Source organism: Acipenser ruthenus, unplaced genomic scaffold (genome assembly GCF_902713425.1).
Source record: "Acipenser ruthenus unplaced genomic scaffold, fAciRut3.2 maternal haplotype, whole genome shotgun sequence".
Taxonomy (NCBI): Eukaryota; Metazoa; Chordata; class Actinopteri; order Acipenseriformes; family Acipenseridae; genus Acipenser; species Acipenser ruthenus.
Window position 1 is genome coordinate 30,001 of NW_026708338.1, and position 24,000 is coordinate 54,000.

At 45.5% G+C, this 24,000-nt stretch overlaps 2 protein-coding genes across 5 annotated transcripts in view; one reads left to right on the forward strand and one right to left on the reverse strand.

Annotated features, from left to right (window-relative positions):
* Positions 1–6,231, reverse strand: part of LOC117421659 (TBC1 domain family member 17) — a 12,073-nt gene extending 5,842 nt beyond the window's left edge. For 2 of the 3 annotated variants that reach the window (XM_059020900.1, XM_059020898.1), the window contains exons 1-11: positions 6,170–6,231; positions 5,288–5,386; positions 4,953–5,030; positions 4,163–4,265; positions 3,332–3,566; positions 3,033–3,144; positions 2,669–2,827; positions 2,336–2,461; positions 1,514–1,617; positions 1,288–1,382; positions 67–183 (exon numbers count right to left, since the gene is read on the reverse strand). In XM_059020900.1, the coding sequence (XP_058876883.1) occupies positions 67–183; positions 1,288–1,382; positions 1,514–1,617; positions 2,336–2,461; positions 2,669–2,827; positions 3,033–3,144; positions 3,332–3,566; positions 4,163–4,265; positions 4,953–5,030; positions 5,288–5,386; positions 6,170–6,226 (1,285 nt within the window). In that variant the 5' untranslated portion in view covers positions 6,227–6,231. Of the gene's footprint in view, positions 1–66; positions 184–1,287; positions 1,383–1,513; positions 1,618–2,335; positions 2,462–2,668; positions 2,828–3,032; positions 3,145–3,331; positions 3,567–4,162; positions 4,266–4,952; positions 5,031–5,287; positions 5,387–6,051; positions 6,082–6,169 lie in introns of those variants that run through there. The other variant, XM_059020899.1, reaches the window with a different exon arrangement.
* A 2,194-nt stretch (positions 6,232–8,425) lies between these two features.
* On the forward strand, positions 8,426–16,050 carry LOC131731651 (uncharacterized). Of its 2 annotated transcripts, none has more exons than XM_059020902.1 (6): positions 8,426–8,493; positions 10,435–10,924; positions 11,881–12,214; positions 12,821–12,907; positions 13,967–14,157; positions 14,637–16,050. In XM_059020902.1, the coding sequence occupies exons 2-6, from the start codon at positions 10,586–10,588 to the stop codon at positions 14,772–14,774; spliced, it is 1,089 nt and encodes a 362-aa protein (XP_058876885.1). In that variant the 5' UTR covers positions 8,426–8,493; positions 10,435–10,585; the 3' UTR covers positions 14,775–16,050. The 2 variants fall into 2 exon arrangements, with proteins under 2 accessions (XP_058876885.1, XP_058876884.1); XM_059020901.1 differs by lacking the exon at positions 8,426–8,493 and adding an exon at positions 8,520–8,683.
* The last annotated feature ends 7,950 nt before the right edge of the window (positions 16,051–24,000 follow it).

Sequence of the window (24,000 nt, forward strand, 5' to 3'; positions counted from 1 at the left end):
ACCCGCGGCCATGGCGAGGCATGCTGGGAGCTGTAGTTCTTTGTGCTGCGGTCTCAGGTTTCTCACCCAGGTCAAAGTTGTACATGCAGTACGTCATCAAAACGTCGTTGAGGAGCGTCAGGCCAAGATTGTCGTTCCCGGAGAAGAAACGGTGACAGCGATCCGTCCTGCTGACATCCCGATCTGTAAGAGAGAGAGGAGAGAGAGCCACACCCCCTGAGCTTCAACATCCTGTTACACAAGATACAGCAAACACGATTCAGACAGTCCCCCTGAGTTTCAATAGCCATAGTTTTATATATTATACAGCAACACCAAACACGATTCAGACAGCCCCCCTGAGTTTCAATAGCCATAGTTTTATATATTATACAGCAACACCAAACACGATTCAGACAGTCCCCCTGAGTTTCAATAGCCATAGTTTTATATATTATACAGCAACACCAAACACGATTCAGACAGTCCCCCTGAGTTTCAATAGCCATAGTTTTATATATTATACAGCAACACCAAACACGATTCAGACAGCCCCCCTGAGTTTCAATAGCCATAGTTTTATATATTATACAGCAACACCAAACACGATTCAGACAGCCCCCCTGAGTTTCAATAGCCATAGTTTTATATATTATACAGCAACACCAAACACGATTCAGACAGCCCCCCTGAGTTTCAATAGCCATAGTTTTATATATTATACAGCAACGCCAAACACGATTCAGACAGTCCCCCTGAGTTTCAATAGCCATAGTTTTATATATTATACAGCAACACCAAACACGATTCAGACAGCCCCCCTGAGTTTCAATAGCCATAGTTTTATATATTATACAGCAACACCAAACACGATTCAGACAGTCCCCCTGAGTTTCAATAGCCATAGTTTTATATATTATACAGCAACACCAAACACGATTCAGACAGTCCCCCTGAGTTTCAATAGCCATAGTTTTATATATTATACAGCAACACCAAACACGATTCAGACAGGCCCCTCTGAGTTTCAATAGCCATAGTTTTATATATTATACAGCAACACCAAACACGATTCAGACAGTCCCCCTGAGTTTCAATAGCCATAGTTTTATATATTATACAGCAACACCAAACACGATTCAGACAGCCCCCCTGAGTTTCAATAGCCATAGTTTTATATATTATACAGCCTCATAAAAAACTACATCTCCCAGCATGCCACTACACTAGCAGTAACAGTGAAGGATGCTGGGAGCTGTAGTTCAGATTCAAAAGCCATAGTTTTCTATAGTATATGTTTGATATTACCTATCAGACTTCGATATCCCCTCAATAGAGAATTCCTCATTTCTTGCTCCTCGCTGACAGACTTCCACTGAACTTTCATTCGAAAATATTCGTCTCTATAAAGAAAAAGCAGAGACAATGGCAATAATGGTTCTGTGTGTTACACTGAGGGGCAATGGCAGCACAAGTATAGGGCAGCTGCAATGGGGTGGAATTTGAAAGAACAGCATAGTTCCTGTTGACTCACGTTTTCTTGCGAAGGATATCCTGCCTCTCCTGAATTGTACTTTCCCAGGGATAAAAACCCAGGAGAAACTTCCAGACCTCGCGGCGGAGAGAGGGGGAGACGCCCTGAGAGAGAGAGAGAGAGGGGGGAGAGAGAGAGAGAGAGAGGAGAGAGGAGAGGAGAGAGAGGAGAGAGGGGAGAGAGAGAGAGAGGAGAGAGGGGGGAGAGGAGAGGAGAGGAGAGAGGAGAGAGAGGAGAGAGGAGAGAGGAGAGAGGGGAGAGAGGGGAGAGAGAGGAGAGAGGAGAGGAGAGAGAGGAGAGAGAGAGGAGAGAGAGGAGAGAGAGGAGAGAGGAGAAAGGAGAGAGGAGAGAGGAGAGAGAGAGAGAAGAGGAGAGAGGAGAGGAGAGGAGAGGAGAGGAGAGAGGAGAGGAGAGGGGGAGGAGAGAGGAGAGAGAATTTACATATTGAAATGATTTGTATTGCCAAACAAGACCACAGGAGAGCTCTAGAGTTAAAGAACTACAGCTCCCAGCATCCCTCTCCACGGCCGCGGGTGCAGAGGCATGCTGGGAGCTGTAGTCCTATAGCCAGGGTTGGAGCGATTCACTGTGTCTCGATGAATCGCGATGCTTTCTTTACATGATGTGTCGTAATAGAGGTCTGTATCGCTTGTGATAGGAGACCGCAGCATAAAGAACTACAGCTCCCAGCATGCCTCGCCATGGCCGCGGGTGCAGAGGCATGCTGGGAGCTGTAGTCCTATAGCCAGGGTTGGAGCGATTCACTGTGTCTCGATGAATCGCGATGCTTTTAGTTTCAAGCTTATTAAAAATAAGACACACCCCTCTGAAGATCTGCTCCTTGACTCGCTCAGGATTCAGGACACGCCCCTCTGGGTCCAGATGCTCCTCCCACTTGTCGAGAGGCTCCGCCCTCTGCACTGGCAACCTGGGGCCAAGCGCCGCCTCCTGCAAGGGATCATGGGACATGTCTTGCAGCGTTTTTAAAAGATCAGTTTATCTGTCTGGTCACTAAATTATACCCAGTTGATCCTGCATCCTAAAAAACTACAGCTCCCATCATCCCTCACTGTTGGTGCTAGTGCAGCGGCATGCTGGGAGCTGTAGTTTTAATCATACTGTATTTATACACACACACAACAGTCTGTCACTCACACATGAAATCAATTCAAATTCAGGTTCATCCTCAGCTAAGCCCAGACTCCCGGCGGGACGTCCCAAAGCAGAATCTGGGGGGCGCAGGGCACCCCTGAAGAAATTGGTCACTTTGGAGAATCCTCCAAAAGTGGTAGCATAAGGGTCTTGAATAAAACGCTAGAGAGAGAGAGAGAGAGAGAGAGAGAGAGAGAGAGAGAGAAAATTTGAGATTATAATAATTACATTGTAACCGCAGTTTGAGAATATTTTATTTTTTTAACATTACGGAGTGATTTTTTAAATTTATTTATTAATTTTTTTTTAGAGATTGCTCCCAGTTTGAATTCCCAGTAAGAGGTGCTGGTCCCAGCTTCATACTCACAGACACCAGGTCGTGGGTTCCGTCATCGAACATCTGCAATTCATCGAAGGACTGAGAGAGGGCGCTAGAGTCGTGTGGGTACACCAGGAACAGCCTATTGTCAACTGGGGAGCTGAGAGACAGACAGACAGAGTCACTGATAGAGGGGCAGATACAGACAGACCAGATTAGATTAAGGTAGGAAACTGGTGCCCAGTGGTGGCTATTTTGGCTCTAGAGCTCCATAGACATCAATGCATAACCGGCCAACACTTAGAGCCGCAATGGAGCCAGTTTCCCCCCTCAGTGCTTTCACTCACGGAGCCAGGATCACATATCTCTGCAGGGCTCTCAGGAGCCCCCTGGTGCCCCCCCTGTGGAAGTGCAGCGCTGGAAACGTCCCCCCTCCACGGGAAGTGAGGACCATGAAAGAGCGCCCCAGGGAAAAGCGGGACCGACGCAGGGAGTGGAGCTCGGAGAGAGGGACGGAAAAGGAGTGTAAGCTACCGGCGCTGCCCCCTGGTGACAGACCTCCAACTGCAGCCGGTCGTGAACCTGAGAGAGAGAGAGAGAGAGAGAGAGAGAGAATATATAATACACTGCTAATGAGAGAGAGGCATAGAGACACACACAGCGTCACTGCTAATGAGAGAGAGGCATAGAGACACACACAGCGTCACTGCTAATGAGAGAGAGGCATAGAGACACACACAGCGTCACTGCTAATGAGAGAGAGGCATAGAGACACACACAGCGTCACTGCTAATGAGAGAGAGGCATAGAGACACACACAGCGTCACTGCTAATGAGAGAGAGGCATAGAGACACACACAGCGTCACTGCTAATGAGAGAGAGGCATAGAGACACACACAGCGTCACTGCTAATGAGAGAGAGGCATAGAGACACACACAGCGTCACTGCTAATGAGAGAGAGGCATAGAGACACACACAGCGTCGCTGCTAATGAGAGAGAGGCATAGAGACACACACAGCGTCACTGCTAATGAGAGAGAGGCATAGAGACACACACAGCGTCACTGCTAATGAGAGAGAGGCATAGAGACACACACAGCGTCACTGCTAATGAGAGAGAGGCATAGAGACACACACAGCGTCACTGCTAATGAGAGACAGTTGGGAGCCACACACCTGTTGCATCACCATGGGGGCGTGTCTTGATGGTGCTGATCACGGCCCAATCAGGTTCGTAGCCGGGGTCAAAGGTCATAACTTCTTCACTGTTAGAGGTGTCCTGAAAACATTGAGATTATTATAGTGCGGGATGCTGGGACTACAGCTCCCAGCATGCCTCTGCACCCGCGGCCATGGCGAGGCATGCTGGGAGCTGTAGTTCTTTATGCTGCGGTCTCGTATCACAAGCGATACAGACCTCTATTACGACACATCATGTAAAGAAAGCATCGCGATTCATCGAGACACAGTGAATCGCTCCAGCCCTGGCTACAGGACTACAGCTCCCAGCATGCCGCTGCACCCGCGGGCCATGGCGAGGCATGCTGGGAGCTGTAGTTCTTTATGCTGCGGTCTCCTATCACAAGCGATACAGACCTCTATTACGACACATCATGTAAAGAAAGCATCGCGATTCATCGAGACACAGTGAATCGCTCCAGCCCTGGCTATAGGACTACAGCTCCCAGCATGACTCTGCACCCGCGGGCCATGGCGAGGCATGCTGGGAGCTGTAGTTCTTTATGCTGCGGTCTCCTATCACAAGCGATACAGACCTCTATTACGACACATCATGTAAAGAAAGCATCGCGATTCATCGAGACACAGTGAATCGCTCCAGCCCTGGCTATAGGACTACAGCTCCCAGCATGCCTCTGCACCCGCGGCCATGGCGAGGTATGCTGGGAGCTGTAGTTCTTTATGCTGCGGTCTCCTATCACAAACAGTAGCATTTTTAAAGCAATACCTTCTTAGTGAAGAGAAACTGAGCTGCATTTCCTTTCACCTCCTCTAGAGGGCGCCACTCCAGTGTTGTTTCGGTACCCTGGGAATAAAGACATTCGTTTATCACTCCATGAGAGACAGACAGACAGACAGACAGACAGACACACCCTCCCAGATTCTGATCCTCTCAATAGCTTGTGATCTAAAGAAGGTCCTGAGAGAGTTTCATCACAATCAGACGAGCGGTCCTCCAGATATAAAACAAATTGAGGGCTCTGGGCTTAGGGGTTAGGGCTCAGGGGTTAGGAGTTAGAGGATTGGGGTTCCACACAGCCCCAGATTGAATGTAATACTCACCCGGTCCACTAGATAGACTATCCCGGGGATCAGAGAGCTCTGATCTGCATTTTTCTTACTGCTGGTATGGAGATAAACCCCCTCCTTCTCAAACACCACCTACAGGAGACAACAGGAATCACACACACCCCTGAGGTTCAATAGCCATAGTCTTATATATTATACAGCAACACCAAACACGATTCAGACAGCCCCCCTGAGTTTCAATAGCCATAGTTTTATATATTATACAGCAACACCAAACATGATTCAGACAGCCCCCCTGAGTTTCAATAGCCACAGTTTTATATATTATACAGCAACACCAAACACGATTCAGACAGCCCCCCTGAGTTTCAATAGCCATAGTTTTATATATTATACAGCAACACCAAACACGATTCAGACAGTCCCCCTGAGTTTCAATAGCCATAGTTTTATATATTATACAGCAACACCAAACACGATTCAGACAGCCCCCCTGAGTTTCAATAGCCATAGTTTTATATATTATACAGCAACACCAAACACGATTCAGACAGTCCCCCTGAGTTTCAATAGCCATAGTTTTATATATTATACAGCAACACCAAACACGATTCAGACAGTCCCCCTGAGTTTTGTCTGAATAATATATTGGATTACAAATAAAATGACGGTGATGAATATTATAATGTTGGTAACAAAATTCTACGAGATTTAAAACGTCGATTAAAAAATATGGTACGATTTTTAATCTTAAAAATCAAGGCTAGACAGATGCGTACTAAACTTGCAGATTTTACCCAAAAAAAATACATAAAGTGGTGTTAGACTTTCCCGATTATTCGTGTGCGTGTTGTTTCTTTCTTTCTTTCATTTTCTCCTTCTTTCTTTCTGTTTTTTTTCTTTTAAATATCATACCTTGTGACTATTAGGACTTCCAGAAGACTCCATTATCGTGTTGCGAATAATTCCCATAACAAATACGTCACCTCCGTTCTTAAAAAACGCCCATCGCCCCGCCCATCACCACGCCCCCTTTACTGAACGGCCACGCCCCTTCGATAGGAAAGCCTAAATATTATTATTATTATTATTATTATTATTATTATTATTATTTATTTCTTAGCAGACGCCCTTATCCAGGGCGACTTACAATCGCAAGCAAATACATTTCAAGTGTTACAATACAAGTAATACAATAAGAGCAAGAAATACAATAACTTTTGTTCAAGTGTGACAAACCACAATTCAATAATACAGCAGATAATAGTGATAGTGACATCAGGATCTGATTAAATAGTGATAGTTACATCAGGATATGATTAAATACAAAGTACTACAGGTTAAACACTTGGCAGATTACAGTATTCTGAAGTACAGGATTAAATGCAGTAAAATAGGGGGCAGATAAGAGCAAAATAAAGCACATTTATATGAAGGGTGATAGTGTCCCAGGATACAAACAGAGGAGTTCTACAGGTGCTGTTTGAAGAGGTGAGTCTTAAGGAGGCGCCGGAATGTGGTCAGGGACTGGGCAGTCCTGACATCTGTAGGAAGGTCATTCCACCGCTGCGGAACATTATAAACATACAATTATTTTCATATACAGACAAAACAAAAACATTATTTGTTTAATTAAACCTTTTTTTAAAAATGGTCTTAAACAGCTGCGGATTTCGAGTTAGTCGTAAGCTTTTTTTTTTTTATAAGTATGAACGCTGCAACTGTTTAAGAGCTTAAAACAATTTCTTAATTATCAGACGCCTTTATCCAAGGGACTTACAGAGACTAGGGTGTGTGAACTATGCATCAGCTGCAGAGTCACTTACAATTACATCTCACCCGAAGGACGGAGCACAAGGAGGTGAAGTGATTTGCTCAGGGTCACACAGTGAGTCAGTGGCTGAGGTGGGATTTGAACCAGGGACCTCCTGGTTACAAGCCCTTTTCTGTAACCACTGGACCACACAGCCTCCTATTTTAAAAGAAAAGTAAAATTAATTATCAGTTCAATTAAAGGTCTAGAGAGGGTTAGCTAGGAAACACCAGCTGGGTGATAGTGCCTGTGACAAAAAGACAGCAATATTATTATTTATTTCTTAGCAGACGCCCTTATCCAGGGCGACTTACAATTGTTACAAGATATCACATTATTTTTACATACAATTCCCCATTTATACAGTTGGGTTTTTACTGGAGCAATCTAGGTAAAGTACCTTGCTCAAGGGTACAGCAGCAGTGTCCCCCCACCTGGGATTGAACCCACGACCCTCCGGTCAAGAGTCCAGAGCCCTGACCACTACTCCACACTGCTGTAACACTGAAACACGCTGATATCACAGATAGAAATGACACACACTGAGCACGTTTTGAACAAAAACGAATGAACACAGTGGGATGCTATGGGGTCTTGAGCAATACAGACTCCATAAATAAAAAGAGCTAGCTAGCCAAACCAAACAGGCTGCGCATGCGCGGTAGGGAGAAGTCGAAACAAGAGCTTCGCTTCCAGCTGCCCTGCTCCAAAATACTGCCGAATAAGGGACACGCATGCCTCCCCAAATTGTCGAGTCATGACCCGCTTTCCACAGCTGCTTGACCCTGAGAAACTGCGGGTCCTGCTGAGAGAGGGGGTCTGACAGCACAGCGGGCAGCTCAGTACGTGTCACAGCCTGGGGGGGCACGCAGAAAAATGTTTAAACAGACGAAGGGGGGGCGTTTTATATTGCTTACAAGCGTGGGGGGGGGTACGGATTGATATTATGTGTTATTAGCATAATATTTTATTTTATGCAAACCACGTGTTTTTGAAATGCTTTGGCAACGCTCCCTGCTTTTAATAAAGCTTGTTTGAATTTTGAACGTGAATTTGAAGTCATTCTCAGAGTTGGCATGGAAACCAGGAGGCACAAACAAGGGGGTACCCCGGGACCCCAAGTTTTGGGGTGGTGGGGGGGGGGCAGCTGTCCTAGAATTTAAAATTAAAAAGAAAGATTATAATCAGCAATGTCGATTTTTCACGGATCTAGCCAGCGCCGGACACCGTTGCGTCACGGACACGCCCTCTCCGCTGCCGAGCGTCACGCCTACACGCCTACGTGCCTACACGCCTACACGCCGACGTGCTTACGTGCCTACACGCCTACGTGCCTACACGCTTACGTGCCTACGTACTCAGCTCGCTTCTTGCTGTGTTTGAAGACGGCGAAATCCAACGCAAAATAAGACACAGCGATAAAAAGGTAAATAAAACCAGCAAAAATAAAATCATTTATAATATTTACCACCTAGGGAATGACCGTGCAGGATGCATTTGGGACGAGATATCGAGAAATCTGCTTTTTTAATCGTGCATACCAGCGAGAAATGAAGTTGTTTACCTCGCCTTGGTTTATAATCCCATTATTGAGGCGTGGAGCGGCGAGGCTGGTGGTAAATAAGTTAAAATATAATTATTATTAGGGTTATATGGATTTATTTAAGCGAATTAGACGATTTGAAGACAGAAAAGCCGTTTTTTACATGTAAGAAATAAGGGTTAGTAGGTGATTTATTTATATATATATATATATATATATATATATATATATAATTTGTGTAATAATTTAACCAGCAGCGTGTTTTTTTAATATCCAGGTGACTATTATTATTATTATTATTATTATTATTATTATTATTATTATTATTATTATTTATTTCTTAGCAGACGCCCTTATCCAGGGCGACTTACAATCGTAAACAAAAATACATTTCAAGTAAGACTATGCATCGGATGCGCATTTTGTAATCGATTGATGTTTTAAAACGTTATATATATATATATATACACTTTTAGATTGAAAGAAAAAACAAAAAAGCCGACGCTGCACGTACTCGGCGATGACGTAATAAGACGTAACAATCGCGTAGAACTTTAAAAAGTTTTTTTAAAAAGTACAACGTTTCTATAAATAGAAAACGAGGCCGTGTAAATTAGAGTGGAGAATAAATTGATTTTTATGTATAATATATAAAACTATGGCTATTGAAACTCAGGGGGGCTGTCTGAATCGTGTTTGGTGTTGCTGTATAATATATAAAACTATGGCTATTGAAACTCAGGGGGGCTGTCTGAATCGGGTTTGGTGTTGCTGTATAATATATAAAACTATGGCTATTGAAACTCAGGGGGGCTGTCTGAATCGTGTTTGGTGTTGCTGTATAATATATAAAACTATGGCTATTGAAACTCAGGGGGGCTGTCTGAATCGTGTTTGGTGTTGCTGTATAATATATAAAACTATGGCTATTGAAACTCAGGGGGGCTGTCTGAATCGTGTTTGGTGTTGCTGTATAATATATGAAACTATGGCTATTGAAACTCAGGGGGGCTGTCTGAATCGTGTTTGGTGTTGCTGTATAATATATAAAACTATGGCTATTGAAACTCAGGGGGCCTGTCTGAATCGTGTTTGGTGTTGCTGTATAATATATAAAACTATGGCTATTGAAACTCAGGGGGGCTGTCTGAATCGTGTTTGGTGTTGCTGTATAATATATAAAACTATGGCTATTGAAACTCAGGGGGGCTGTCTGAATCGTGTTTGGTGTTGCTGTATAATATATAAAACTATGGCTATTGAAACTCAGGGGGGCTGTCTGAATCGTGTTTGGTGTTGCTGTATAATATATAAAACTATGGCTATTGAAACTCAGGGGGACTGTCTGAATCGTGTTTGGTGTTGCTGTATAATATATAAAACTATGGCTATTGAAACTCAGGGGGGGCTGTCTGAATCGTGTTTGGTGTTGCTGTATAATATATAAAACTATGGCTATTGAAACTCAGTATCTGAACTACAGCTCCCAGCATCCCTCACTGTTACTGCTAGTGTAGTGGCATGCTGGGAGTTGTAGTTTTTTATGATTCTGTATAATATATAAAACTATGGCTATTGAAACTCAGGGGGACTGTCTGAATCGTGTTTGGTGTTGCTGTATAATATATAAAACTATGGCTATTGAAACTCAGGGGGACTGTCTGAATCGTGTTTGGTGTTGCTGTATAATCTATTATAATAAAACCAGGACTGGATCACACTGCTGTGCAATAGGAGTCCCACCCTCTCGGAAGAATGCGATTTTTTTTTTTCAATGTGTTTTATTAATTTTCTCTTTCCCTCCTGTCTTCCGTTACCTTTTAGGTCTTGTTTTATTTTGGGGTCGGAAACGAAGCAGCCGAGGGGGGGTGAAGGGTGAGAGTGTGGGGGGGGGGTTGGGGGCAGATGAATAAAGACTCACGGAAGACGGAATTACAAACGCTTTGAATTTCGGACAGCAACAGAAAAGTCTGCGATGGCTTTGATGATATCAGCGGCGTCCAGCGACGTTCCTGACAACCACAGAGGAAGCTGGGAGGCGCTTCTCCAGGCGGCTGACGCTTACAGCAGGCAGAGCGGGGGGGAAGTGGCCGTGCTGTCGGCCCAGAGGAAGTACGGATCGCGGCGCGGGGGGGCGGAGCCCAGCCTGGGGGAGGAGCGGAGCTACACCGTGTGGGGGGCTGGGGCTCTGGCGGAGTCCGCCCGGCGTTACCTGGACGACATCGCCGTGCTCCACGGAACCCTCTGCCTGACCTCGGCTCGGGTCGGGTCTGGACGGAGCAGGACCCCGGACAGAATCTCCATTGCGAGCGGGGTTTGTATTGCATTTAAGCCAGTGAAAATTGAAATTGTATGTAAAAATAATGTGATATCTTGTAACAGTTGTAAGTCGCCCTGGATAAGGGCGTCTGCTAAGAAATTAATAATAATAGTAATAATAATAATAATAATAATAATAATAATAATGGTTCCTCCGATTCTCGCTCGCATTTAAGTCTTTGCCCGGCTGGCTGGACCGCGTTTTGCCTGCTTGATCCCTATCTGTCTTTGATTGGCTCGGCTTGCTTTAATCCCGCCCCCAGCCCCGCCCCCCCAGCTGTGAGCGACAGCCAGTTCCTGCGTTTCTATTGGAGACCTGCAGTGTCAGTTTGTTCAAGGGGAATTAAAAAAACAAAACTAAATAGTATTGCAGTTTAAAATATAGAGGGTTTGTAAGAGAATCACAAATTGTGGGGGACAAAATTGTAAATTAAAATAATTAGACACACTGACCCCCGGAAGCCCTGATTCCATTACTCTCTATTATACTTGGATCTGTATCGCCATGGCCCGCGGGTGCAGAGGCATGCTGGGAGCTGTAGTCCTATAGCCAGGGCTGGAGCAATTCACTGTGTCTCGATGAATCGCGATGCTTTCTTTACATGATGTGTCGTAATAGAGGTCTGTATCGCTTGTGATAGGAGACCGCAGCATAAAGAACTACAGCTCCCAGCATGCCTCGCCATGGCCCGCGGGTGCAGAGGCATGCTGGGAGCTGTAGTCCTATAGCCAGGGCTGGAGCGATTCACTGTGTCTCGATGAATCGCGATGCTTTCTTTACATGATGTGTCGTAATAGAGGTCTGCATCGCTTGTGATAGGAGACCGCAGCATAAAGAACTACAGCTCCCAGCATCCCTCGCCATGGCCGCGGGTGCAGAGGCATGCTGGGAGCTGTAGTCCTAGATCTATCGTTTTGTGTGTGAATTTTAACTTTTTATTTTCCCTCTAGTTCAGTTCAGCCGAAGTGGGAGGAGCCAGCCCCAGCGGCCAGAACCTCTACTCGCAGAGCTACCCGTCAATCTACAGCGGGGGCGTGGTCTTGGGAGGCGGGGGCGGGGCTAACGGAATCGGCCATGAGGCCTCCGGGTCGCTAGAGGGCGCCGTCCTGACAGAGCAGGGAAACAAACACAATCTCCTGCTGCAGATGGGAGAGGGCGAGGTGGCGGGGCCGAGGGGCGGGGCCAGCGACCGGGGGGAGGAGCTAGAAGATGAGGAGGAGGAGGAGGAAGAGGAGGATGATGAAGAGATAGAGAGACGCAATAGAAACCTGAATGAAGCAACAGGTAAAATTAACTGTGTGTCTGTGTATAAATAACTACAGCTCCCAGCATCCCTCCCTGTTAATGCCACTGTTGAGGCATGCTGGGAGCTGTAGTTTTGTTAGTCTTGCTTGTAGTAGCAAGGCCAGTGATCCTGTTAATAAAGCTAATAAGAGGTGAGAGAATGGATTTTAAAGATGGTCAGCGCTCCTTTAAAGGGAGGGGCCAGTGATCCTGTTAATAAAGCTAATAAGAGGTGAGAGGATGGATTTTAAAGATGGTCAGCGCTCCTTTAAAGGGAGGGGTCAGTGATCCTGTTAATAAAGCTAATAAGAGGTGAGAGAATGGATTTTAAAGATGGTCAGCGCTCCTTTAAAGGGAGGGGTCAGTGATCCTGTTAATAAAGCTAATAAGAGGGGAGAGAATGGATTTTAAAGATGGTCAGCGCTCCTTTAAAGGGAGGGGCCAGAGATCCTGTTAATAAAGCTAATAAGAGGTGAGAGAATTGATTTTAAAGATGGTCAGCTCTCCTTTGAAGGGAGGGGTCAGTGATCCTGTTAATAAAGCTAATAAGAGGCGAGAGGATGGATTTTAAGGTGATTTTAATGCTCTGCTGGTTGTGTCTCTCAGCGATGTTTGTGATGGATGAAGATTCTACATCTCAGGACTGTGAACCTTACTTTGAGTCGGACGCAGAAGAGGAAGCAAGTACTGATGGTGTGTGTGTGTGTGTGTCTCACTCCTTTCCTCTCCTCTCTCCCCTCTCTCCTCTCTCCTCTCTCTCTCTCCTCTCTCTCCTCCTCTCTCCTCTCTCTCCTCTCTCTCCTCCCTCCTCTCATTATCAGTGACTCTCTCTCATTATCAGTGACTCTCTCTCTCTCCTCTCTCATTATCAGTGACTCTCTCTCTCTCATTATCAGTGACTCTCTCTCTCCTCTCTCTCATTATCAGTGACTCTCTCTCATTATCAGTGACTCTCTCTCTCCTCTCTCATTATCAGTGACTCTCTCTCATTATCAGTGACTCTCTCTCATTATCAGTGACTCTCTCTCTCTCCTCTCTCATTATCAGTGACTCTCTCTCTCTCTCTCTCTCTCTCTCTCATTATCAGTGACTCTCTCTCATTATCAGTGACTCTCTCTCTCTCATTATCAGTGACTCTCTCTCTCTCCTCTCTCTCATTATCAGTGACTCTCTCTCTCTCTCATTATCAGTGACTCTCTCTCTCTCTCTCTCTCTCATTATCAGTGACTCTCTCTCTCTCATCAGTGACTCTCTCTCTCCTCTCTCTCATTATCAGTGACTCTCTCTCTCCTCTCTCTCATTATCAGTGACTCTCTCTCTCTCTCTCTCATTATCAGTGACTCTCTCTCTCTCTCATTATCAGTGACTCTCTCTCTCTCTCTCATTATCAGTGACTCTCTCTCTCTCTCTCTCTCTCTCATTATCAGTGACTCTCTCTCATTATCAGTGACTCTCTCTCTCTCATTATCAGTGACTCTCTCTCTCTCCTCTCTCTCATTATCAGTGACTCTCTCTCTCTCATTATCAGTGACTCTCTCTCTCTCCTCTCTCTCATTATCAGTGACTCTCTCTCTCTCTCATTATCAGTGACTCTCTCTCTCTCTCTCTCTCTCATTATCAGTGACTCTCTCTCTCTCATCAGTGACTCTCTCTCTCCTCTCTCTCATTATCAGTGACTCTCTCTCTCTCCTCTCTCTCATTATCAGTGACTCTCTCTCATTATCAGTGACTCTCTCTCTCTCTCTCTCTCAGACTCCTCTCTCAGTGAGGATCCCCCCCTCTCCTCTCGCTCAGTCTTCTCCCGGCCGCCCCCCCCCTCTCGCTCGCTCTCCCAGCAGCACCTCGCTCGCTCGCTCCCCGTTTCCGTGCCGATTTGGGGGTACAGAGAGTTCACGGGGGGGCACGCTCCGAGCCACGCGGAGAGTCACAGCGGGGAACAGCGGGTGAGTATCACTTCAGAAAGAACTACAGCTCCCAGCATCCCGCAGGGGCAGAGGCATGCTGGGAGCTGTAGTCCTATAGCCAGGGCTGGAGCGATTCACTGTGTCTCGATGAATCGCGATGCTTTCTTTACATGATGTGTCGTAATAGAGGTCTGTATCGCTTGTGATAGGAGACCGCAGCATAAAGAACTACAGCTCCCAGCATGCCTCGCCATGGCCGCGGGTGCAGAGGCATGCTGGGAGCTGTAGTCCTATAGCCAGGGCTGGATTCACTGTGTCTCGATGAATCGCGATGCTTTCTTTACATGATGTGTCGTAATAGAGGTCTGTATCGCTTGTGATAGGAGACCGCAGCATAAAGAACTACAGCTCCCAGCATGCCTCGCCATGGCCGCGGGTGCAGAGGCATGCTGGGAGCTGTAGTGCAGTTGTCACGGCTGCTGATCTCCTGTATTGTGTTGTGTTTCTCTCCTCTCCAGGCTGGCTGTTTCGATCTGGATCACATCGCTGCCAGTATCCGCGCTCTCACTGTCAGAGTCACCGACGGGACGGAGATGTTTGGAGACTTACCCCGACCCCGACTGAACACGGGGGACTCCCAGAAACCCAAATACTGAGGGGAGGGGGCGGGGGAGTGATATAGACACAGACACACAGAAACACAAATACTAAGGGGAGGAGAGAGAGAGAGAGAGGAGAGGAGAGGAGAGAGGAGAGGAATGCTGTGTTTAATATAGAGAGGGGGAGAGAGAAACAAACACTAAGAGACACTGAGAGAGATAGACAGACATACAGACACTAAGACAGACAGACACTGAGATAGATAGACACTAAGAGACAGACAGAGAGAGAGATAGACACTGAGGCACGAAGAGACAGACACACAGACACTGAGACAGTAAGAGACAGACAGACAGACACTAAGAGACAGACACACAGACAATCCCAAACATTTCAATATAACACTAGACACTATTGTCACACCAAACTTGATCCCATGTCAGGTCACTAGGGGGCGCTGTCTCTTCTATAAAGATACTGGCTGTGTTACACTGTGGCAGGCAGCTGAATTAATGTGTTGAAATGCTTTGTATTGTTAAAGAACTACAGCTCCCAGCATGCCTCGCCATGGCCGCGGGTGCAGAGGCATGCTGGGAGCTGTAGTCCTATAGTCAGGGCTGGAGCGATTCACTGTGTCTCGATGAATCGCGATGCTTTCTTTACATGATGTGTCGTAATAGAGGTCTGTATCGCTTGTGATACGAGACCGCAGCATAAAGAACTACAGCTCCCAGCATGCCTCACCATGGCCGCGGGTGCAGAGGCATGCTGGGAGCTGTAGTCCTATAGCCAGGGCTGGAGCGATTCACTGTGTCTCGATGAATCGCGATGCTTTCTTTACATGATGTGTCGTAATAGAGGTCTGTATCGCTTGTGATAGGAGACCGCAGCATAAAGGACTACAGCTCCCAGCATCCCTCGCCACGGCCGCGGGTGCAGAGGCATGCTGGGAGCTGTAGTCTTATAGCCAGGGCTGTCCCGATTCACAATACAATAACTAGGGCAGCGCAGCCAGAACTGAAGAGCAGCTCCTGAACTCACAGTCAAAACAACACAGACTCAGAGACTCAGAAATAAGAAATGTAATTTCTGTGATTTTTTTTTTAATTGACACCAAGAAAGACTTTCTAGTCATTAGTCATTGAATTCACACTGAAGACAGTGCGAGACGTCCCATGCATAAGAAACTGTGGAGATTGAATACTTAGTAGTGTCTTAAGATTTCTAGCTACTGCAGTTGCTTCTTGTGAGCAGCAGGTGGGGATGTTGCTACGAATACACTTCAAAAAACTTAAAATCCGAAAATAAAAGTTAGTAACTGTTTTTATTGAATGGTTTTTTTGTGTGATTAATTTTGTTTGTCATTTGATTGTATTTTATTAAAAGATACCTGCCTTTCACCTTCCGCTGGAGGATAAGTGGCACAGACAGACAGAGCCCCACAATCCTGTTCAGTTTTGACGCTACAATATAATCCCTTCTTCTTGGGGTCTGTGTTAGTTTACTACATTCTGAAAAGAGTTTAGTTTCATTAAAGCTGCAGACAGACAGACAGACAGACAGACAGACAGACAGACAGACAGACAGACAGAGCCCCACAATCCTGTTCAGTTTTGACGCTACAATATAATCCCTTCTTCTTGGGGTCTGTGTTAGTTTACTACATTCTGAAAAGAGTTTAGTTTCATTAAAGCTGCAGACAGACAGACAGACAGACAGACAGACAGACAGACAGAGCCCCACAATCCTGTTCAGTTTTGACGCTACAATATAATCCCTTCTTCTTGGGGTCTGTGTTAGTTTACTACATTCTGAAAAGAGTTTAGTTTCATTAAAGCTGCAGACAGACAGACACATGGATTATTTAACAGTCAACGTTTATTAACAAGCCTTTGTTTATATATCTTAATTCAGTGTGTGTGTATATATATAATATATATATATATATATATATATATATATAAAATAAAGACAGGTTAAATTATTTCTTATTTTTTTATTTTTTATTAAAAGAGTCAAGTCTTAAACTGTAGGATTTAAAATCCCAAAGGAATTCTACAGTACAGAAGTGACAAACAAAGACAGAGAGCTGAGCTGAGAGTGACCCAGGGTCCTCTTTCAGCCCAAGCCTCTCGGATTAACACCTACGGAGAAAGACATTTTGTGATTGTTTCTTTGACTGCGTTCAGACGTTTTTCATCCCCGAAGACCCATTTGATGAGCTCATCAGGGACGTCCGAAAACAAATAACCAATTTCTTCCAGGACTCTGTAGATTGCTTCACGCAGCTTGTCTTTCTCAGCCTGGGTCATGTTATCCCAAACCTCTTGCGCCGGTATCCCTCTCCTCAGGTTTGAACCGATAGCACCGCCGACTGTAGCCCCTGGTACAGAAACAACAGCAAGCAAGGTTTACAAAGCGAACAGCTCGGAATTACAGCGCTGAGTTAAAAAAAACTACAGCTCCCAGCATGCCTCGCCATGGCCAGCGGGTGCAGAGGCATGCTGGGAGCTGTAGTCCTATAGCCAGGGCTGGAGCGATTCACTGTGTCTCGATGAATCGCGATGCTTTCTTTACATGATGTGTCGTAATAGAGGTCTGTATCGCTTGTGATAGGAGACCGCAGCATAAAGAACTACAGCTCCCAGCATGCCTCGCCACGGCCCGCGGGTGCAGAGGCATGCTGGGAGCTGTAGTCCTATAGCCAGGGCTGGAGCGATTCACTGTGTCTCGATGAATCGCGATGCTTTCTTTACATGATGTGTCGTAATAGAGGTCTGTATCGCTTGTGATAGGAGACCGCAGCATAAAGAACTACAGCTCCCAGCATGCCTCGCCATGGCCCGCGGGTGCAGAGGCATGCTGGGAGCTGTAGTCCTATAGCCAGGGCTGGAGTGATTCACAATACAATAACTATGGCACAGCAGATCCTTCTCACAGTGAAAATTATATAATTTGTGGGGGGGGGGGCAGTAGACCATACCCAGAATAGTTCTGGTCTACTTACCAACGACAGCTCCTACTGGGCCAAAGAGCAGACCTATACCGCATCCTGCTGCGATAAACAGCACCGTCCTCCCAGTGTCTTTGACAGCAATGCACAGGTCCGGGTTTTTACAAATCTCGTTGATTAAGTTTTGGATCTCGTTCCATACGCCTTTGCTGGGGGGGTTTCTGCAAAGAAAAAACACACATCGGGTCAGATGAAGCAGAACCTTTTGTAGCGGGTGGGAGCAGAGATGCCATGCACCTGTAGGGAATCGAGTATTAATTGCAGCTAATTAACTGGCGATTGATGACCAAATAAAAGCCGATTCCCTGCAGTTGTGCGGCATAAGCGTTTCTTTCTGGGTCCGTGTGTTTTTCGTTGGATGAAGCTGGGACCGGACGTGTGGGTTCCCCTCCATTATTAGGGCTACATTTTGGCGTAGTCGGCAGGATAGGGCATTGGACTGGGTCTAATCAGTTGGGTGATGTGCTTAGAAAAAAAGAAAACGGACCCCAGAAAGTGTTGCTGTAAATAAATGAGGGAACATGGCTCTTGGTAAGTAAGGCTCGGGTAATGTAAAGAATAATTGAAGAAAAAAAAGCTAATTTTATTTAAATGGGATTGTAGTAATTCGGATTATAACTGTATGCTTGGTAGTTTTTATGTTCACTCTGGTTGGGTCGTGCCGCTCCCTGTAGCAGGTGTTGCTTGCGCTGGAGAAGCCCCTCGAGTACCGTGGATTGAAGAGCTCCCCGAGTGGTGGTGCGTGCCTTAAGGGCAAGGCTGAGTGTGGGGTCTAGACCTTGAGGGCAAAGAGAGGCGTGGGTGAGGCTGAGAAGCAGGGGCAAGATGACCTCTCCCCTAGATGCTCACACCGGTCAGCAACGCCTATAGACAGCAGAAAGAGGGTGTTGAAGGTACAGGGCTATAATGGTCAGGGTGTGTTCTGGTGGCCATATAGGCCCACACCCCCTATGCCTGGAGAACGCAGAGGCACCACACCCTAGGTCCATCTGAAATGGACCCACCAAGGAGCTGAAGAAGGTGGAGAGGGTGAGCCGTGAAGCAGGCATGCTCCAAAGCAGACTACAGGTGAGTGGGGCGCATACAATACAATAGCAGAAGAGAGTTTTTAAAGGAGAAGGCAGGCATGCTGGACACAGAAGGCGCAAGTTTTAAATGTAATAAAATAAAGGGAGTCCTTGCTGGACAAGAATTGTGTTGTATATTCCTCTCGTTACGGACCAGTAAGTGTTATGGGGGGGGGGAGGGGGTTGCAGTGTCTTGTGTTTAGGTCCAACTTCTGAATCCTGTGATGGAGGTCCCGAGACAGCAAGGTCCCCCAACAGCTGCTGCTTCGCCCCAGAAGAGAACCTGGAAATCCTCGAACCTGGACTTGGGGAAGAGTTGATAAAATAATTGGTTTTAGTAACCCAAGTGTATGGAGAATTGTGTTTTTTTTCTATTTTGAAAACGTGAGGACCCTTTTTAAACCAGGGGTGAATGTAGCAGGTCGCTGCTTTGTGTTCTCGTTTTAATTCGGCTACTTTCATTTTTAGAACGCCCCCTTGTCTTTCGGTTCTTTCCCCGCGCCAGTTCGATGTTTTGTTGTTTTGTGATGTTCTTTTGTATCCTTTTTGTTTTTTAGGGTTTTCCTTTTTTTGGAATTTCGGTATTGTAGATTGGACCTTGTTTCCCGTTGGCAAACCCATTATCGGGTTCTGGTTTAAAACTAAATACTAATGGCTGTGTTTGCTAGTGTTTTTGACTTACAGTTGTGGTAATAATAGACTTCGGCCACTATAGTTATTAGTTTATTTAGCAGACGCCTTTTAATCACATCCTGATGTAACTATCACTATTTAATCATATCCTGATGTAACTATCACTATTATCTGCTGTATTATTGAATTGTATTTTGTCATAAAGTGACTTGCTCAGGGTCACACAATGAGTCAGTGGCTGAGGTGGGATTTGAACCGGGGACCTCCTGGTTACAAGCCCTTTTCTTTAACCACTGGACCACACAGCCTCACAGTGGAGTGGCTTGTATGGAAAGCATCCGGGAAGCCGTGTCCTTTCATTTATTTTTGTATGGTTGTCTATCTTTGTATCGAGCTAGTAATTATTAGAATCTTGATTTTCTTTGCTGTGCAGTGCTTGGGAGACCGGGATCACTAGCGTGTGGTTTAATTTTATTAATTTTTAGGTGCACGATTAGTATTGATGACTTGTTTGTGCCGTTATGATTTGATGCACTGTGTATTTGACTTGTTTCATGTGCTGCACTGTTTTCATTTGAGTGTTTTTTTCTGTTTTTGTGTGTTTTCATATTTTATATTTAGAATTCCTGGGCGCTGCTGCTACAGACGCCGGGACTATTGGATTTATGTATTATGTAATCTCTACTATTATTATTTATTTCTTAGCAGACGCCCTTATCCAGGGCGACTTGCAATTGTTACAAGATATCACATTATTTTTACATACAATTCCCCATTTATACAGTTGGGTTTTTACTGGAGCAATCTAGGTAAAGTACCTTGCTCAAGGGTACAGCAGCAGTGTCCCCCACCTGGGATTGAACCCACGACCCTCCGGTCAAGAGTCCAGAGCCCTCACCACTACTCCACACAAAATGTGTTTTATTTTGTGAGCAATAAAACCAATCTTTGTATTTTTTTTTATACAAAACAAAAAATAAACCATTCTTTGATTGGCGCGGGGAAAGAACCGAAAGATAAGGGGGCGTTCTAAAAATGAAAGTAGCCGAATTAAAACGAGAACACAAAGCAGCGCCCTGCTACATTCACCCCTGGTTTAAAAAGGGTCCTCACGTTTTCAAAATAGAAAAAAAACACAATTCTCCATACACTTGGGTTACTAAAACCAATTATTTTATCAACTCTTCCCCAAGTCCAGGTTCGAGGATTTCCAGGTTCTCTTCTGGGGCGAAGCAGCAGCTGTTGGGGGACCTTGCTGTCTCGGGACCTCCATCACAGGATTCAGAAGTTGGACCTAAACACAAGACACTGCAACCCCCCCTCCCCCCCCCCCCCCCCCCCTCCCCCCCCTCCCCCTCCCCCCCCCTCCCCCTCCCCCATAAAACTTACTGGTCCGTAACGAGAGGAATATACAACACAATTCTTGTCCAGCAAGGACTCCCTTTATTTTATTACATTTAAAACTTGCGCCTTCTGTGTCCAGCATGCCTGCCTTCTCCTTTAAAAACTCTCTTCTGCTATTGTATTGTATGCGCCCCACTCACCTGTAGTCTGCTTTGGAGCATGCCTGCTTCACGGCTCACCCTCTCCGCCTTCTTCAGCTCCTTGGTGGGTCCATTTCAGATGGACCTAGGGTGTGGTGCCTCTGCGTTCTCCAGGCATAGGGGGTGTGGGCCTATATGGCCACCAGAACACACCCTGACCATTATAGCCCTGTACCTTCAACACCCTCTTTCTGCTGTCTATAGGCGTTGCTGACCGGTGTGAGCATCTAGGGGAGAGGTCATCTTGCCCCTGCTTCTCAGCCTCACCCACCCCTCTCTTTGCCCTCAAGGTCTAGACCCCACACTCAGCCTTGCCCTTAAGGCACACACCACCACTCGGGGAGCTCTTCAATCCACGGTACTCGAGGGGCTTCTCCAGCGCAAGCAACACCTGCTACAGGGAGCGGCACGACCCAACCAGAGTGAACATAGAAACTACCAAGCATACAGTTATAATCCGAATTACTACAATCCCATTTAAATAAAATTAGCTTTCTTTTTTCCTCAATTATTCTTTACATTACCCGAGCCTTACTTACCAAGAGCCATGTTTCCTCATTTATTTACAGCAACACTTTCTGGGGTCCGTTTTCTTTTTTTCTAAGCACATCACCCAACTGATTAGACCCAGTCCAATGCCCTATCCTGCCGACTACGCCAAAATGTAGCCCTAATAATGGAGGGGAACCCACACGTCCGGTCCCAGCTTCATCCAACGAAAAACACACGGACCCAGAAAGAAACGCTTAAGCCGCACAACTGCAGGGAATCTGCTTTTATTTGGTCATCAATCGCCAGTTAATTAGCTGCAATTAATACTTGATTCCCTACAGGTGCATGGCATCTTTCTACACTTTCTCAAACCCGAAACTCGGCACGCAGATTTAACTCGTTTCCATACCCTTTTCTGTAGCGCTGTGTTGAATACGCCATTGCTGTTCTTGCGCGGTGATGCACTCACTGTGACTGCGGTATATATATAAGTTTGATCGTACTTTGGTATTTGACAAACCCAAAGAGCCCTGTTGCTCGTTTCCAGTTAAACCGCTTGACTTGCAAGAAGGTGAAAAAGACTACGCCCGTCCTTATCCTCCGAAAGTGAAAGTCGGGCTGTTCATCCGAGCTGCAGAAACTCATTCAGAGACCGTGAATCCGACCACAGGCAGTTCAAGACCAAGCAAACCTCCCCAGTAAAGGTCTGTTTTAAAAGTCATGCTGCAAATCCGAAATTGTTTGTGCGCCTTTTGTTACGCAATTTTCGCGACTGAAAAAAAGGGACGCATTTTTGGCATTAATATTATCGCGCTGTTTTCAATAATTGTGTCACACGATATGATGTGCGTGGAATAGTACCGCTAATATACGTCTGGATCGCGTTATTTTCGTCATCTGTGTGATCTATACCTGTGTGATCTACGTGTTACAATTGACCCCATACACCATTACCTGAACTGTATTTGGGCTCATGAATTCTTCCACTGAAGGAAATGTTCATCTATCACAATTGTGACTCGGGTCGACTTAAATCTTGCTTGATAAGGCCTATCATTTTAGGGATGTTACAAAGTTTTAAAAGTCGGACAAAAAAAAAAGCCTTATGTGAACATTTTTATTTTTCAATTATGATATTCCATTTTTGAATTGAGGTGTTGTTGTTTATTTAATTATTCTTCACAGAATGTTAGATCTGACCCCCCCCCACCCCCACCCCCGTTAGAAATGACCCTGGTCGTGGGGTCCGTTGTAACATCGAACACCTTAGATTTCAAGCGCTCTGTGCGTAATGGAGAGAAAGGTTTTTAAAAAAATGTTACAACTGTCCCCGATCTCCCCACTAAACGTACAATTGTGCATATTTAAGAGCATAAGAAAGTTTGCAAACGAGAGGAGGCCATATATATATATATATATTATAAACACCATCAACGGGCTGTAGCAGATACACAAAACGTTAAATACTGTCAGTGTGTGTTAATTCCTGCACGTATTCGTGCAGTTTAGCCCTCTATTCTGGTTTCCGTTTTCTACCCTAAGCATTCCTGACAGTTAGAAACAGCCAAACGTTTAAGTAAAGCTTTGCCATATATGGAGTTGTTTTTTTCTGCTAAAAATAATAGCGTTCCTGTTGCTTATCTATATGCAGGGGTGTGAAGCGCGGATGTGCAGAGTTTCATGTCAGGATTCAAGAGACCGTTTTTTTGTGGTTTGCGCATATGTGCATGCAAAGGTCATCCGTCTGAGTCACAGAATGGTTGCTGAGATCAGTTCATCTTGCTTATCTATATGCAGGTGCAAGGGCGCCGGATCCTTTGTAGAAGTGTGTGTGGGGGGGGGGGGGGGGGTATATTAACATGCTACTTAAACATCTTGCAACTGTAATTCAACATCAACTATAGTATGAACAACAAAAACAACAAGAATGATTTAAGAATATATATAATTATTATTTCTGGGGGGGGCTTGGGGGGGGCTTGGGGGGGGGGGGAGGCACGACCAAGTGTATATATCTATAATTGTTTGTGTGTGTATGTGTGTGCAATTAAATAAAGACAGGTTAAATTAGTTGGTCAAATTCTTATTTTTTTTATTAAGAGTCAAGTCCAGAAGTGTAGGATTTAATTGGGTTCAAATCACAAAGGAAGTCTACAGTTTAGAACTGACAAGCAAAGACATCAAAAGAAATGCTCTGATTGTTCTTTGACTGCGTTCGAACGTTTTTCATCCTTGTTGACCCATTTGATGAGCTCATCAGGGACGTCCGAAAACGAATAACCAATTTCTTCCAGGACTCTGTAGATTGCTTCACGCAGCTTCACTCAGCCTGGGTCATGTTATTCCAAACCTCTTGCGCCGGCATCCCTCTCCTCAGGTTTGAACCGATAACGCTGCCGACTGCACCCCCTGGTACAGAAACAACAGCAAGCGAGGTTTACAAAGTGAACAGCTCGGAATTACAGCGCTGAGTTAAAAAAAAAAAACTACAGCTCCCAGCATGCCTCGCCACGGCCGCGGGTGCAGAGGCATG

Bases quoted from the DNA above. Each gene is read 5' to 3' on its own strand.
- LOC131731651 (XM_059020902.1), top strand. From the start codon at position 10,586: ATGGCTTTGATGATATCAGCGGCGTCCAGCGACGTTCCTGACAACCAC. The intron at 12,215-12,820 runs GTAAAATTAACT...TGTGTCTCTCAG, and splicing joins AAACCTGAATGAAGCAACAG to CGATGTTTGTGATGGATGAA. The intron at 12,908-13,966 runs GTGTGTGTGTGT...TCTCTCTCTCAG, and splicing joins AGAGGAAGCAAGTACTGATG to ACTCCTCTCTCAGTGAGGAT.